General features: G+C 40.2%; 1 protein-coding gene across 4 annotated transcripts in view; it reads right to left on the bottom strand.

Annotated features, from left to right (window-relative positions):
* The window catches only part of SH2D4A (SH2 domain containing 4A), a 65,043-nt gene that overhangs the window by 29,528 nt on the left and 18,105 nt on the right, over window positions 1-17,410 (bottom strand). For 3 of the 4 annotated variants that reach the window (XM_025921960.2, XM_086703548.1, XM_086703547.1), the window contains exons 4-5: window positions 16,733-16,904; window positions 334-414 (exon numbers count right to left, since the gene is read on the bottom strand). In XM_025921960.2, coding sequence (XP_025777745.1) covers window positions 334-414; window positions 16,733-16,904 — 253 coding nt within the window. The remainder of the gene's footprint in view (window positions 1-333; window positions 415-16,732; window positions 16,905-17,410) is intronic. The other variant, XM_025921961.2, reaches the window with a different exon arrangement.

The raw sequence follows: 17,410 nt of genomic DNA, 5'->3' as shown, positions 1-17,410 counted from the left end.
AGAACCAATGAACACATTAGGAACTTAATCTGAATTCACTATTTCCGCCAAGTTAAATGCTTCATTTATCGCTCTCTGGTGTTGTCTCTGTTTTAGATCTTCCATGAGGAGTTTAGCAGATATTTCTTGGCATCTGTTCTTTCCATGATACTCAAGACTTTTCCAACCTCCAGATAAACAGGTAAAGATGAATAGCTATGCTCACAAGCTTTTTAAGACAGATTTCACATTTTGCTGCTTTCATTTCTGCATGAGACTAATATATCCATTTGTGAAACATTAGTGGACATGGCTATGCATTTAGCCCCCTGAAGACAGAATGTAAGTCTTTACCTGGTGAAATCCATATGCCTTCATACGATTGATAGAATCTGCCAACATTTGTTGAATATTTCTTGAGGAACTGGAGAATGACTAAAAATTAAATGAAACATGTTTTTATACCATTTAGAACTACAGTGCAGTTTCAGTAGGTAATCTGTTAATGCTTCCCTTGTTTCAATGTTCCCTAACCTGCCCCACTCCCATAGATGTATGTACCAAAGCTTTCCACCACCAAAGTACCTGAGTCCATAATGACTGAGGCAGTAGGTATGGGAGACCTCAGCCTCCCTACTCAGTAGGGGATTATTGCTCAAGACCCTGGAGCTGGTGTTTTGGTCATGACAAGTGGGTTTCTCTTTTTTGTTCCCAGCTGGCCCCAGGGCCCCAGAATGACTTCTAGACATCACCATTACTCCTTAATTTAAATTATCTTCTTCTCTTAATCCCTGCTCTATGTCATCCCCTGTTTTAGTTCAGACCAGAGAAATGCTTCGTCTCTGCCATTTAACTGCATATGCCTTGCTCCCTGTATAAGACTGGAGGCATGACTAGAATATCAGTTTGGTGCTTGGGAGCCCTGGCCACTTTCTCTGTCTGATCACTCTCCTCCCCTCCCCACCTCTCCCACCCCTGTTACCCAGCCCAGTATCTGGCTTTATGCTGCTCTGGATGGATTTCCCAAGAGGCAACTCCTGCCAATGGGGTTCCCAGATCCATTGCCCAGATTCCCTGGTGTCACTCCTGCCTGCCACATGCCAACTGCTCTGGCATTGTGACTGAGCTGGCATATCACACGGAGTGTCTCTTAAGGCCAGGTCAGTTACACAGGCCCCTGTCCCCCTGTCCCCGGCCTGATGCAGAGTCTGGGCCAAGTCCCAGTATGAAAAGTCACATGAGCCTCTCACAACCCATATCACCATGATTTATGTGCCCTGTGCCTGAGGACTCACTCCTGAATTTTGGTATCGATCAGAAATTGTCAGTAAATTTTCAGAAAAAGGTTGGTACTGAGATTCAGTGTGGAGCACAAGATACTTTAGGGTCATTACCATGTCATGTAATAAACCAGTGTGACTACCTCAGTTTTATCCCTTATCTCACAGTAGCTACATTGCTTTTCCCAGCTGCCCTAGCAGTTAGGTGTCCATGGGAATAAGTTATTTCCAATTTGTGATACCTGGTATTTGCCACTCCTATTCAAGCCCTTAAAACCTCCTTCACGCATTCCTTTCCACTTCCCACTTCCCCCTTCCTTTGGGCTGAAATGGTGATCACAGTCATACTACTACACCTTCAGTCCCTGAGTGACTCTGTGGACCTGGGCCTCCTGAACCAGAACCATTCTTTGAAGTTCTAAGCGAGAAAGATGAACTCCTGTTGTGTTTTGCCTATTGCTTTGTTGGTCTATTTGTTATAAAAGTTTAGTCTATTTTAGTTAATAAAACTGGCCATGGCAATTGGTAGTGGCACTCTTCAAGCCCTCTGTTGAGATTTTTTACTAGTCATGGAGAGTGATATTAATGCTAATTCCACTGAAGGCTACTAGTCATTAAAGGCGCATTATGACCAGGCACTGTGTTAGTAACTTAGTATTATTTTTATTCCTCAAACACCTATGATGTATGCGCAACACAATACCCAACTATCAGAGGAAGAAACTGAATCTCAGAGGAGTTGTACAGCTTTCTGGCATCATACAGCTGGGTAGTGCCAGAGTTTATACTTTTCCCACTATGTCAACATTGCAATGATAGGAAATGAGTTGTAGGTCAAAAGGTTTCTTTATGCTTATTACTTGGCGAAATAATGACTCCTATAGGTTTCACAATTGCTACCTACCATATTCTATCTCATTTTTATTTTAATATTATAAAAGGATACATAACTGCTCTGCATCTAAAACAGAATAGTACAGTAGCCAGTTCCCTATCTGTGAACAGGTTAGAACTGTTCCAACAGATTTTATACATGTCTGTTCAAAAGTCCAACATGACTTTGAAGAACTTGAATTTGTAGTCTCTGAATAAATTTCCACCATAAGGAATGTGAGCTTTAAAAACAGGCCCACTCTCCCTTTATTTAATGATATAAGATATGTGGGACATCATTTTGCAAAAAGGATCAGTTTCTTCTATGTTGAAAATTAGGAGGGGGGCACCTGGGTAGCTCAGTCAGTAAAGCATCCAACATTGGCTCAGGTCATGATCTCATGTTTTGTGGGTTTGAGCCCTGTGTCAGGCTATGCATTGACAGTGCGGAGCCTGCTTGGGATTCTCTCTCTGTCCTTCCCCCACTCAGGCTCTCTCTCTCTCTCTCTTTCAAAATAAATAAATAAATTGAAGATAAAAACTTTAAAGAAAAAGAAAATTAGGAGACTGGTAACCACCCTCCCTTGTCTGCTCAAGCACTGTACTCAGGTTCTAGCTACGGAACCAGCCACTAGTCTGTGGCAGGACCTGGACCTAGGCAGCCAGCAGAGCTTTGGACTGGGGATTTGTCACCAGCACTCATCCACCCTCAGCCTTTAAGCTTGCAGACTCTCAGTTGTTTCCTGAATTAGCTTCAGGCTAACAGGGCTTGGACAGGTCTCTTCTAACATATATTCTACTTTGTCAAACCTTTTTCCCCCATCACTTGCCAATTACTGTCATCTGCATGGCACTTGAAGCACACTGTGTGAGTTATTCTTTGTCCCTTAGAATTATTTGCTCAATTGAATGATTCATCTTATACGCACATACAGCATTGTTTCCTTACCACTTGCTTTTTTTATTATCTTTTTTCCTATATTATCTATCTACCACCAAGGGCAGACCACCCCAAGATGGACTACATTGGCATGAAGGTAATTTTTGAGTTAAAAGCAATCAAAGCCCAGCAGATTCAGGAAAAGCTCGTTACCTTCCCACCTCAACTACTTAAAAGAATTTAGATAGAGGTCTTGCTCTAGGAAGAGAGCTGTCACTAGAGATAACTCCATGACACTATGAACTAGGTATAGCAGAGAGAGAGGAATCTAGCAGAGCCTGTTTGATCAATGTCCTCTGTGTCTCATTCTTTCTGAGTGGCCCAGAAAACATTTGTTTTTACCAAACATTTACTCTTTTTTATCATCCTGTGAATTGCAGGAAGTCCCAGACCCCTAGAGCCCCTTTCAGAATGATATATACACCACATTTTGCTTGACTGTCTTCAGAATTTCCACATCTGTGTGGGTTTCTCATACATAGGAAATTAAATTTGATTTTCTCCTGTTAGTCTGTCTTGTGTCACTCTGATTCTTATTCTGGCCAGAAGGACCTCGAAGGGCAGAGGAAATCCTTCCCCGACACCAGCATTTCAACATTCTCACTGCTTTTGCACTTATCAGAAATGATGGGGTTATTAATACTCTTAAGATAGTTCAAAATTGGGAGCACCTGGGTGGCTCAGTCGGCTGAGCGTCCAACTTCAGCTCAGGCCATGATCTCATAGTTCCTGAGTTCGAGCCTCACATCAGGCTTTGTGCTGACAGCTTGGAGCATGGAGCCTGCTTCAGATTCTGTGTCTCCCTCTCTCTCTCTGCCCTCCCCACTCATGGTCTGTCTCTCTCCCTGTCTTCCAAAAATGAATAAATGTTAAAAAAAAAAAAAAAACAAAAAAAGATAATTCAAAACTAAGCACAGACAAATGAGCCAGACAATGAAATGGACCGGAACTGAAGGGATAATGTGACCATGAGCACCATCTGCTGGTGCCATCAGATTTGACATCCTTTCTTTGTTACAAGTTTTAGGTTCTGTTTTCAGTATCCCAAAGCTCTGAGTTGGTTCTTGAGTAGAGGAGTCAGAGCATAAATAATTTCAATTAGTTTAATAACCACCCAGTTAATAACTACCTGATACTTCTATTGAAGTACTTCTATATGTCTAAAATATATGGTAAACTCTAAAAACTCTTCACATATACCAAGAACCACATAAAAAAATTCTAGTTTTCAAGGTGAACCAAGATTTGCCATTATTCCAAAGTGCTAAAATAATATGAAGAACTAATGAGGACATGTATAGAATGGCTTCATTCAGATACACTTACCCATTCTACAAATCCATGAAATACAAGTTCAGTATAGTAGACTGAAAACAGTATGATCCAAGGAGATTTCCTTTATTAAAAAACAACCAGATTATTGGCTCAAAAGTGACTATTTATGATGTTAATACCAGATGGAGACAATCTCAGGAATGCTGTTGCCACTCAACATTCCCAGAGTGAAGATGAAGAGACTTCTTGGAGAAGGTACCATGCCCCCTCTGAAGCTTCCATATGATGCTATGTTCCAGGGAATACACTTTTTAATTATTCCTATTATTAGAAAGAGAGGAAAACTACCCATACCTGCATAATTTTTGCTTTCAAAGCACTTTCAAGTCCAATACATCATTTGACCTTCATTATCAATCCTATAAGAGAATCAAAGCAGGTACTGTCCCTTTACAAAAGAGGTAAGGTGACATGTTAATAGGTAGGAAATCAGAGATTGAAACCATGTCCTCTTGATGTCTACAGCTCAGTCTTTCCGCGGGGTGTCCCAAAGAGAATGTGTGCTTGTTCTCATGCATGCAAGCCACAGCACCCACTTCCCATTTTCTACATTACAGAGGCTTCTGCAGCTGCTGAAACTCTATGGGCACAGTTAAAGCAATCTCACCTGCTTCATATCCCCTTTATTTAAAAATAAAAACTGCCACAGAATATGACTCCGCAAAATAAAGTGAAAACTTGAAAGCCAACGGCATCAGAAGGTAGTAGACTTCCTGCAGACACTGAGTCAGAATGGTCCCTTCTAGTCAGTGCAGGCCCAACCAGATCTGGGAGTGGAGAGCATCTGTATTGACCAAAGGGTAGTGCGTGTGTGTGTGTGCGTGCATGTGTGTGTGTGCGTGTGTGTGTGTGTGTGTGTGTGTTGTGGATACAAATTACTGTTAAATTTAGAAGTATGGCAATTCAAATCTATATAAGCAATTGGATTATCAAAAGATACTGTAGCAACATCTGTATTACATGATTACAAATCATATTTTCCCCAGAGACTATGTGTCCCATGAGAATTATTCTAATTATATTCACTTTTAAAACTGATTTGAGGGGTGCCTGGGTAGCTCAGTCAGTTGTACGACCTACTCTTGATTTTGGCTCAGGTCATGATCTCATAGTTCATGGGACTGAGTTCCACATCAGGCTCCATGCTGACAGTATGGAGCCTGCTTGGGATTCTCTCTCTCTCCCTCTCTCTCTGCCCCTCCCAAACTCATGCATATATGCACATGTCCTCTCTCTCTCTCTCAAAATAAATAAATAAACATTTAAAAAAGCTGATTTGAAAAACAGTTCGTTCTGTCTTTTAACTTAATACTCACTCTGTTTAAAAGTATGGCTATGCAAGTTATTAATTGCAAATAAACCAGAAAACTCCAATAAACATAAGATTTTTAGCATTCAATTTTTATGGTAAAGATTAAAATGATGAATTAACAGGCTAAAACCAAGAGTTTCCTTTTGAAAAAAAATTACTAGATTAAGTGTTTAGCCATCCTGTTCTTACACCTCTTAAATCCATGGTATTCCTTAATGGATAAAAGGTCAGAATAATGAAGGCAAAGACTATGTCAGCTTAATTCACTGATAGCTGAGCCCTCAGCAAACAGAACAGTGACTGGCACTTAGTAGGGTTCAAAAAATATTTGGTGCATGAATGAACATACCATAAATTCATGAAGCACTTTCTCAATCATTATAAAATATTTAGTCTAGTTTTAATATTAATCAAGAGAGACAATTAAAATTCTCTGAAAATTGATGGCATATAACTCACCCATTTTGCTAACCAGGTCATTGGAATAATCATATCATGGTATTTCCAGCCATTTTAAATAAAATTTCCCAACGATAACTATAATATTAAGCATTTGAGCATACTGGGATTTAGCTTTTTCCTTCTAAAATAATGAGAGAGGCAGAATAATGAAATTGCTTTCATAAAGTTATGAAGGAGAATAATATGGGGTAGAGATATCTTTCAAAGTCCAACTAAACTAACAAGATGAAAAACGGGACAATCAATTTTACTGTTGAAAATATGGTACATGGTCTCTGTGGAATGATTTTACTGAAACATGAATTAGGACAACAGAGACCCTAGAGAGTCTTTCCTTACTTTGCTAACAATGTTCCTAGTAAAATCTATGCACACAGACTACTAGATAGCCTGACTTAAAAGTACAGCAGACTCTAATATTGTGTGTAATTTTATGGAACATCTTTAAATAATATATTGTCTGAGTTTATTTTATCCATATTAGAGCACTGAACTGTATACTGAATGAATATCTGTCCACTTTCATTGTACCTTCCCCCTATAACCCCTCACAGCAATGTGCAAATAGGAGAACTGGCAGGGACATCCTCGGAAAATGTAATAATGCAGAACCAATAGGGGTTGTTAGGGCAAAGCATTTCAGATATGAAAGACTTTCAAAGGCTGCCCTTACATTTTCACTAGGGACACACCTGATATATGTTCCATGAAAAACAAAATGAAGACAAGCAAGGGAAATAAAGTAATTATTAAATATAAAGTATAAGGATAAAATAAAAAAAGATTGTTAAGAGAGAAAAGAGTCTTAAAAACATGATCGATATGGGAAGTCTTGACATAAGGGAATATAGGAACCTAACTATAATATTTATATCATACATAATACTATACAAAACACTTCAATATATATTGCCTCATTGATTCTCATATCCAACCCAGTGATAGGCTATATCTGCCATTTTTTAAATTTTTTTATTTTTTAAAGTTTAATTATTTTGAGAGAACATGCATGCAAGCGGGCGGAGGGGCAGAGAGAGAGAGAGAGAGAGGGAGAGAGAGAGAATCTCAAGCAAGCTTCTCCCTGTCAGCGCAGAGCATGATGCTGGGCTCAACATGGGGCTCAATCTTATGAACCATGAGATCATGACCTGAGCAGAATTCAAGAGCTGGTTGGTTGACTGAGTACCCCAATGCCCTATAACATACTGTTTTTTAAAAGTATAACAGTTTAAATGGCTTCTAAGGCCCTAGGATTTTGTAATTCTATCTTCTATAAAATTTTATTCTATAGTCTACCATGAAATTCTACTACATTACATGGAAACCACTTGGGTAATTATATAACTTTCTGATTATGGCTCCACTCTTGAATTAATAAAATGAGCACAACAAACCCCTTGTCTGTTTTTGCCTAGCATACCCAATACTTTGTCTCTCACAAAAATAATATTGCTTCCTGCATGCACACTAGAAGAGAATATACATCAAGGGAAACAGTTACTGGTTTGGGATTATCCGTCTTTTTTCTTCACACCTGTTAAAAAGAAAACCATGGGCCCAAAATGGCGTTGCCTAGCTTGAGACCCAAGTCAGTAAACCAAGACTTACTACCTAACATAACTGCAGTTTCACACCCCCAAAAAGGTAACCTTAAGCAGTCAGAATGGGAATTTCCTGGTCAGCTCTAGGAATTTTACTGACAGAGAACTCTGTTCCCCTTAGAAGGGTGAGCTTGTCTAAAACAATGGATTCTTTGCTAATAGTTTCCTTTTTCCATTCCCTTTCTACCTTCAAAAACTTTCCTTTTCCAAAACCCTTTAGAGCTCCCTTCTACTTGCTGGATAGGATGTTGCCCAATTAATGAACCAATTAATAAAGTCAGTTGGGTCTTTAAAATTTGCTCAATTAGGGGCACGTGGGTGGCTTACTTGGTTAAATGTTCAACTTTGGCTCAGGTCTGATCTCAAAGTTCATGAGTTGGAGCCTTGCCTCAGGCTCTGTGCTGACAGCTCAGAGCCTAGAGCCCGCTTCAGATTCTGTGTCTCCCTCTCTCTCTGTCCCTCTCCCGCTCACTCGCACACTCTCTCTCAAAAATAAACATTAAAAACTTTTCTCTTAATTTACTCAGTTTTTTGTTATTTAACACATCCAATTCAATCCTCAAAATTCTAGCTTGCATTTCAGGAACACATTTTCCCATTCTATTTACATTGAGGTTCCTTATTATAAGTGTGAACCCAACTCCCATTTAGGGATTGGCAATATGCCTGTCTGCATACAAGAGCCAGGCAATGCCATAATGGTTCCCAAGCCCAGGCACAGGGGCATCTACTCTGGGGTAGGGTGCAGACTTCTCCACCCCGCCTACTCACCAAGCTTTAGTACGTCCCCGATTAAATCACCTAAGAAAAACTGTGATCTAGTACTACTGTTCACCCTTTACAAAACGCACAAGCCACATATAACCAAAACTTGGTTGCTCTATAAGTAGCACTTAGAGATGAATAAAGGTCCAAAAAAAAAAAAAAAACACCACAATTCAGCATATTCTTTTCTATTCTTTAAAGAAGTGGTCTTGATCTTGGTATCTTGCTTCTGAATCTCTCCTTTATCAAGGCAAACAACCAAATTCCGGTTTTAGACAACTGCTGGTTTCTGAGAGCAAGTTTAACTTTGGATTGGAAGTGATGTATGGAAGAAGGAAAACCTAAGTGGAAGTCTTTCATTATGTCTGAAAATAGTTTTACAGGTTGTTCCTTCATTGCTATCTGCTAATGGGAACACAAAGCTAGGAGTTAGAATAACACTTAAAAATATAACCACCACGGCTTCAATGTCAAATTAACAATCAAAGTGTACATTTTAGTAGCATGTTTTTTTTACCAGATCTTACAGTAAAATGACAGATATAAAAACAGATATCAGAGTCTTGGGACAGTGTGCACGCACATGTGCATATGTGCAAAGTAGGGGTAGAGAGGCAAGAGGTGTTATCTCTAACTCTGTTTCTTTAAAGATATGAAGAAGAAAAAATCTTGCTCAAGGCTTTTTTTTTTTTTTTTTTTTTTTTTGGAATGCTTTGAATCCCAGATGTTTGTGTTCTAATGTTTTAATCTTTTGTTTTGCAGTAGGGTCTACTCTGAAGGCCATTTCTACAAAAATAACAAATGAGATAAAATCTACAAGTGAGCAGATAAAGTTTCATTCAGGGTCCCTCTTGGGGGCAAGGACAGTCAGTCTAGTGATTAATGAATGAGTTCCCCAGCCCCTACAAATTACATATAAACAGAGAAACACAAAGGGGCTTATCTTTGAATTAGCATATTCTGCCACTCTCCAAACCACACTCACAACTGTTTCGTAGTCTCCCAAATTCTCTCGCACAGAGTGGGGAAAACACTGGCTGTCCACATCCAGGATCCCTAAGAATTTCCACTTAGCTGCGGAATACTCCAGTTCTCACCTAAACTCCCCAGGGAGAGGGAGCCTCACACAGTGCATTATCTGTCATTTTCTCTGGCTCCTATTAACTCCCAGTCAGACTTGTCTTTGCATGGGAATGGCATCTGCTTCCCCACCTGCATATCTCAAAACCTGGCTGGGTGACAGCTAAATGCTGATATGTATCATCACCTCTAGTTCAGCGACAGGCACCCAGTAACACAGTGTTCACTGTGATCCACTAAGAACCACAACACTCTCACTAAATACTAAGCAGAACATTATTTCTGAGTTTCCCAAGCACTATCACCACTGCCAAAAATAGGAACAGGGTAGGTATTTTGTAGAGGGCAATAGCTTTTCAGAAAAAGAACCATACATTCAACTCTAATCCAGGCATTACTTCAGCCTCCTCTGCAGAATACACAAACCACTGAGGCTCCTGTGGCCTCCAACTCTTCATCTGAAAAATGAAAAGGACCAAGGCTGGGCCTGCGATAAAACAGCATCTTATAACTGAAGGATTTCAGGGGACAATTCTTGCTGCTTCCATCAGATGGTATTGGGCAAACATCCTCATGTTGATAAATTTTCTCAGCTTCTTTTGTAAAGAAACTGTGTTGCTAATTTAATCCCTACTTTAGAGGGGGCCTTGATTCCTTACAGGATTCTGCCCCAAGTCGCAGAGCTGCCTCTGAAGACCGAAGCCTCCATTCCCAGACTAGAGGTCTCCTGCGTCAGCAGTACGGTTTCACAGTACCTGGTACTGAATCGGGCAGTCTTACTTCTGGCCATTTGTTAAAATGAAAATTTTAAATCAACATAAGTATATTCTTTTAAAAATTTTTCATGACTATTTGAGTGTGTAGAAAATTGCTCTGTTGGGGCGCCTGGGTGGCGCAGTCGGTTAAGCGTCCGACTTCAGCCAGGTCACGATCTCGCGGTCCGTGAGTTTGAGCCCCGCGTCAGGCTCTGGGCTGATGGCTCAGAGCCTGGAGCCTGTTTCCGATTCTGTGTCTCCCTCTCTCTCTGCCCCTCCCCCGTTCGTGCTCTGTCTCTCTCTGTCCCAAAAAAATAAATAAAAAGTTAAAAAAAAAAAAAAAAAAAAGAAAGAAAATTTCTCTGAGACTGGACTCCAAATTTTCTAAACCCTGAAGTGGGGGTCAAACAACTATTGTCAAACCGCCCCCCCACCCCAGACTTGCTTCTCATGACTCTAAGGGTGAAACAAATTCTTCACCCTTAGAATTGGGGCAAATCTTTCATGATTCTACAAGAGAGCTCCTTGGATGACTCCATCTGCTAATGAATATATAAAATAAATCATTGTTGGGGCACCTGGGTGGCTCAGTCAGTTGAGCATCTGACTCAGGTCATGATCCCAGGGTCATAGGATCAAGCCCTACATTAGGCTCTGCACCGAGCATGAAGCCTGTTTAAGATTTTCTCTCTCTCTCTCTCTCTCTCTCTCTCTCTCTCTCCTTCTGCCCCTCACATGCACTCTCTTTCAAATAAAAAAGTAAATAAAATAAATTTTTAAAAATAAAGTAAATCGTTGTTATATTGGTATAAAACGATTGAAATGCAGACCTATACATTGGGCTATTTAGTGTTCTGGTCCCATGGAGGGAAGGGTACAACTCTCTACATATCTCTACATTTCACAATCTCTTCTACATTGTGAGAAGATTAGCTATTTCCCAGGAGGGCCAAAAGATAAGAGTTTTGAGTCTCAGGCAGAGGGCTGTGGAGAAAAGCTCAGAATAGGATTGCCAATTGACTGAGAAAGATAAAACTTGTACCTCAATTCCAGAAATGAGACTGGATTAACCTCAGCCTTGTACTACTGGGCTTGAACCTCACATCTTTGCCTAAATTCTGCTTGAATCTGAAAGTCCAGACCCCATGGTGAGGCTCATCCATTAAAACTGTATGGAAACCATCCTTAACATCTGTAGTGATACAAAAAATATTCTATTTCAGGTCATGCCTACGGGTGTTGTTTAGGACCATGAATGTTTAGAGGTGGAAGAACTTATGAGGAATCATCTCACCAAACATTCCATCTCCACAAGCTAACTCCTATGGCCAACAGTCTAAATAAACATGTAAGGGATTCTTCCTAAAGCTTCCAGATAAGAACCCATGTCAGCCAAAACCTTGATTTCTGCCTTTTGAGACCCTCAGCAAAGGACCTAACCAAGCCATGTTGGAATTCTGACCACAAGAGCTGTCATATAACAAACAGGTATTATTTTAAGCCATTTGGTTTACAGTAATTTACTATGGCAGCAATAGAAAATGAACACAAAAAAAGCCTGATTCCTCTTCCATAATATGGCCTATCAGCACCTCAAATGCACCTTCCAAGTCCCAGCCAAAGTACTTTATCCCAGGCAGACTGCCCTCCTCCCTGTATCCCCACAAATGATGCTTTCCATTTTCTCACCACAGACATTCTGCATATCCCCATGACATCAGGCCTACCCCCATCCCTGCCTTCTACAAACCAGTCAAGCCCTGACCTTCTACCCAGCTGGAACTTGATTATGTCCTTCCTTAGTACTAAGTGCTTCTAATCTTTCCTCTAATTCCTGAAGGATGAAGACCTTGTCCTGTGCCTCCTTTGTGGCTCCATAATATCCATCAGTACATGTATTGGACCCTTGGTAAGTATTCGTTAAGAAAAACACTGATTCAATCAATCCAGCCAAATCATGCAAGGTCTTCACCCATGCAGCCGGCACAAAGGACACTCTTACAGCAGGGGCAAAGTTTAGAGTATGTCTAGTTCAAACAACCCCTTGGATTTGTACTGGGATTTTAAAATTTTCAAGAATTCCCAATTATTTCATGTAATTTTCACACACAAAAAAAACATGAGATAAACAAGGCAGGTTATTTTTAATCCCCAGTTTTTATAGTTGAGAAAACAGAGGCTCCAAAAGATTGGGAGATTTGCCTAGCCAGCAAATTTGCCTAGTGATAAACCCTGCCCCACAGACTCGATGTTGTCACAGTGTAGGGCAGAGATGCCACTCTGAAAATCTGAGAAACAGCTGAGAGAGAAGCAAGCATGTAGAGAAGTGAACTCTGGAAAACACCACTGCCATCAATTAGACTGTCGCAGGGTTTCCGGGCAGTTCGATTTAATTGTGTTTGTTTCTCTACTACTTCCTCAGTCCTTCCTCTTCCTCCATGTTTTCTTATAGAAAAAGATTTTCGGTTTAATTTTAAAGCTGACAACATGTGGGTCTAAAGCATTCCTGCTTTAGGGGAAAAACACCAAAAACTCTAATCCCAACAGCATGATCATTACGATGACACAGATGTGAATACCTTCCCTGGGGCATGATGGGATAGCTGGAGCTCTAGCCCTGAGTTAGAGGACCTGGTTTATGGCCCCAGCCCTACCTCTAATCAGGATTTGTGCAGACCACTGCCCTCGGTTCATCCACTCAGAGAAGAACCTGTTTCATACCTACATTTGTTGTGAGGATGGAGTGAAATAGCGAATCTAAGTCTTTTGACAGCTGTACAAGCTGCACACATTTTAAATGTCAGATTCCTCACCTCAACCACTAACACCCTAATTACTAGTACTAAGGAAAATCTGCCTGTTTTGCCAAAGACTCTCCTAGGCAACCAGCGATGATCTTAAGATGCACTATTTTCTTCCATTGAAACTGGCTGTGGCATTTGTGTAGGCTGATTTCATCTTATTCAAAATATTACTGGGTAAACAGGGAGGATAATGAAGGAATGAGTGTGGAATTTAGCCCAATTCCTACAGAGGACTTGGGTCCCTGATGACATGTTCACCTTGACCCTTTCATAAGATAATCAAAGCAGAGTTGAAAAACTCTGGCTGATACAAATGCAGAAATACAGTCTAATCAAATGCCTCAGTACAAATGTAAGGGGTCACTATTAACCAAAAGAACTACTTCCCATAAGTATATGATTCTATACAAGAGCTTCTACAGTGCTGAATGCACATCAATATGTAGGTTGAATTTAACTTTCTCCCACTTTCCACAGCCCTCCAGAGAGTTTAGATAAGACCAGTAAGAGGTGCTTTCAGATTAGGTCCGGAGTTCTCTGATGATGAGATGTCCCATGGAAATGTATTACAAATCTAACAAGGCCATTTTACTTTAGTAAATCTATAATTGGTTTTCCTTGAATACTGTTTATAATTCTAGAAGACTGACTGCTCTTTAAACCTGTCCATGATTATTCAGATAAGCTTCATGATCACTAACTTCAATAAAATTTGCTTGATAATTTTTCTTTTTATAATACATTGTAGGCTGTGTGTAGATGATGAAAGTTTACAGACATGACAATATCCTTCTAGATATTATAGTTAAAATAAATTATGGATGAAATGTGGAAATCTTAACTGTGCAAACCTGAATTGCATTTTGGAAACATATTGGATGACTCCCAAAGCTCTAGCCTTGGTTTCCCACCAGAGTTTTTGTCTGAAGGAGCAGATCTGGGGAAGATGATGAATTCTGTTTTAAATACTTTGTGATGAGGATTAAAGTAGATAAACAAAAACAAGAGCTTTCTGTGATTTAGGGGCAAACCACTTAATTTCTTTGAGCATTAGTCTCTTCATCTGTACAAAAGAAATACTTGCATTGTCTACCTCACAGGAGTATTGTGAAATGAAATGACTACATGAGAGAAAGCTTTGCAAACTCCAAGTCAAATTATATATCCTTTATTATTATGTATAAAATCAACTTCTATCTATTGCTACTGCCTCAAGTGGAATGTGAAATCCTTGATATCTCTAAACTAGACTCTTCTTTTCTTTTAAAACCAGCTTCTCCTCCACATGTTCGTGTTTATGCTGATAAAACCTCCGTCATCTCAGGCATCTGATCTTAGAAACTTGGGTTGTGTTAGAAAGCTTGCCCCTTCCCCACCTACTCAGATCCATGAATGAGCCCTTCAAAATATAATATTTCAAAAATCTTTGACACTATTCAATTGTTCTTGAAAAAGGGGTCAAAACATAAAGTTGTCTCAGAGACCCTGTCCTGCCTGGCCTTGCTCACCCTGTCACTCAGTCATATGTTCTTCTGTGTCCCTTCTGCACTCCAGCCACACAGCCTTCTTTGGTTTCTCCAAAGCCCACCCCCCCCTTCCCCCAGCTAGGCAGCCTTCATCCATGCTGTCCCTTAGCTGGAACCACCAGCCCCAGCCATCCTCAGTCATCATCTCCAGCTCCATGTCCTCTGCAAAGCCACCCTGCACTTCCTGCTACTGCTCAAGTTCTAGTGTAATGAGGGTGCACAGAAACATATCCTTTTCTTGGGATCACTTATTATCTTTTGAAAGGATGTGTTACATGAAGTCTCTCTGCTTCCTCAACTATAAAGTTCACTCAGCAGTTCATTCATTCAACTTCATTCTGAAGTTCAGCAGTGATTCTGTTCTTACTCCTACATTGCAAACTCAAGGCCTAGCACATAATGGGTACTTTTTAAAAGAATGAGTAAATCAGTCAATCTTGAGATCTTCTCTCACTGTGTGTTTGTGTGTGTGTATGCATGTGTGTGTGTGTGTGTGTGTGTGTGTATTACATATGTGTGTGTATAAAAATAACAGCCATGGTATTTATTTTAACTTCTATTTTAATCTTTTGTCCTACTTTTGAAAATGTTTTTTTCTAGGACAGTATTGTGATTCAATCACAAAGGTAAGCATGCTTACTTAATGCTCTTGAAGGAGGTTTTTTTTTGTTGTTGCTATTGTTGTTCTTCATTTTAGGGGTGCTAGAAAGGGAATATGCTGTTTGGAGGTAGATTGGTATTAAATGTGAAGTGCAAAGCAGGCCTGGAAGAGCTTGAATGTTTCACTGTAGATGTGAGGAGAGGACCCAGGGATGACCCTGGGATATAAACCCAATTTTAGAATTTTATACCCCTAAATATTTTGAGCCTCATATTTATAGGCGTTTTTAAAGTTTCTTCACCTTCCTCATATTAATAAGACAATCAAGCACAAGAGTTAAGGAATGACCTAGGAGTCGTGCAGACCTCTGTTTGAATCCCGGTTCAGTCTTATCAACTATGAGACCTCGGGCAGATTGAATAGCCATATCTAACCTCAGTTTCCTCACTTGTAAAATGGACAAATACAGAAACAGTTCCCAGGTCATAATGTCATTCTGAGGATTAAATGAGATGCTCAGCAGTGTGCTTTGTCACCATGTGGCACCCAGCAGAGGGGATCTGTCATGAGTGACAGCTCAAAGAGGTCAAGAACACACAAAACTAGTGTCCTAGAACTGGGGACCTGATCAGAAGTCAAACAATTGTAGATCCCTTGTTAATTCTCAGTTTAATTAAATTCCTGGCAGAAGAAGGTACTTCATAATATCATTTTATTGTTCTTCCAAACTATAACCTAAGTAGCAAATGATGTCTGAGCTTTTTGAACCCACTGAGACACAAGAGAATTCAGAACAATTCTGATTATAAAATTCTGTTGAGGAAATAGCAGTCCCCACAGTCACAAGCAGAACCTGGGAAGCCAGTGAGGCACTGAGGTGTAGTCCTCCACCAAAAGGGGAAGACTTGATACAGAATAATCTACATCACAAATGTGCCAGCGTTCTAGGACTGGAATCAGTCAGCCACAGCCTGTATGCCAGACCTGGCGCTGTTAGGTAAGTAAGGTTTTACTGGAACAGAGCCACATCTATTATATTATATACAGTTGTGACGGAGACCGTACGGTCCACAAGCCTCAAGTATCTACCATCTGGCCCTTCACACACAAAAAAGTTGCCAATCCCCGTTATAGAAGACATATAATAGGGAAAAAATAAACCCCCAAAATACCTTAAAATGCAAAATTTTATTCCTAGAGTTCCTTCTTCACAACTTCAGTCCATGAAAAAGGGGTGCTTTACCTTTGTTGTGAAATAGCAGGAGAGTCAAATTGAACATCAGGGCCTTCCAGTTGGGAGGGATTTTTCCCAGAAAAGTCTGAGAGCCTGATGTTCAACTACATTCATCTCAGTGGCCCCAATATCTTTCACTTCCCTGGTTATGAAATTCTGCATGTTTACAGATATGAAAGACTCACTGGAATTTTCTCTTCTTCAAGGGGTGGTGCCAGTCTAGAGCCTTTCCCCAGCTCCTCCTCTTCCGCTGCTTTCTTACAGATATTCTGAGACTCCAGGGTATCTGGTGCTTGCAGATCATAGTACTGTGATCTCGTTTTCAAGCTATTGGCAAATTCTTTGGACTGAGTCTTTCTGAAGAGAAACAAATGTGGAATTATCAAAAACACTCTCCAACATGGATAGCTTTTCCAAAGCAGATGCCTACATTCAAATTATGTGAAAAACAGTAATAGATACCATTTACCGAGTGAATAGGCTGAGCCCTTTGCTAGTATTTTAAAGACATTAACTTAATCCTCATAACAGCCCTCAAGAAAGGGGTTGTTATCCTTGCTTAACTCAAAATGGCTCAAAATAATTATTTTATTTATCCAAGGCTACATAGTGGCACAGGCAGGATTTGAACCCGGGTCTGCCCAATTCCTGTTCAGAAGCTAAACTGCTAGAGCACACTGCCTTCCTCTGATAAGCAGCAAATAATTAGTTTATCTCTGCATGCTCATTTATACGTTAGTTACAGGAGCTGTGGGTAGCATCACCAGCCCTTGGGAACTGAACTGAGGTCCGTATGTCTGCTTCTATCTCAGCAAGGGATAACAGGCTTCACAGAAGTCACCCTGGGCACCCTGCAGAGGGGA

Source organism: Puma concolor, chromosome B1 (genome assembly GCF_028749965.1).
Source record: "Puma concolor isolate L17-30 chromosome B1, mPumCon1.1.hap2, whole genome shotgun sequence".
NCBI lineage: Eukaryota > Metazoa > Chordata > Mammalia > Carnivora > Felidae > Puma > Puma concolor.
The sequence above is the reverse complement of the archived record's forward strand: the minus strand, read 5'-3'. Positions and strand labels throughout refer to the sequence as shown.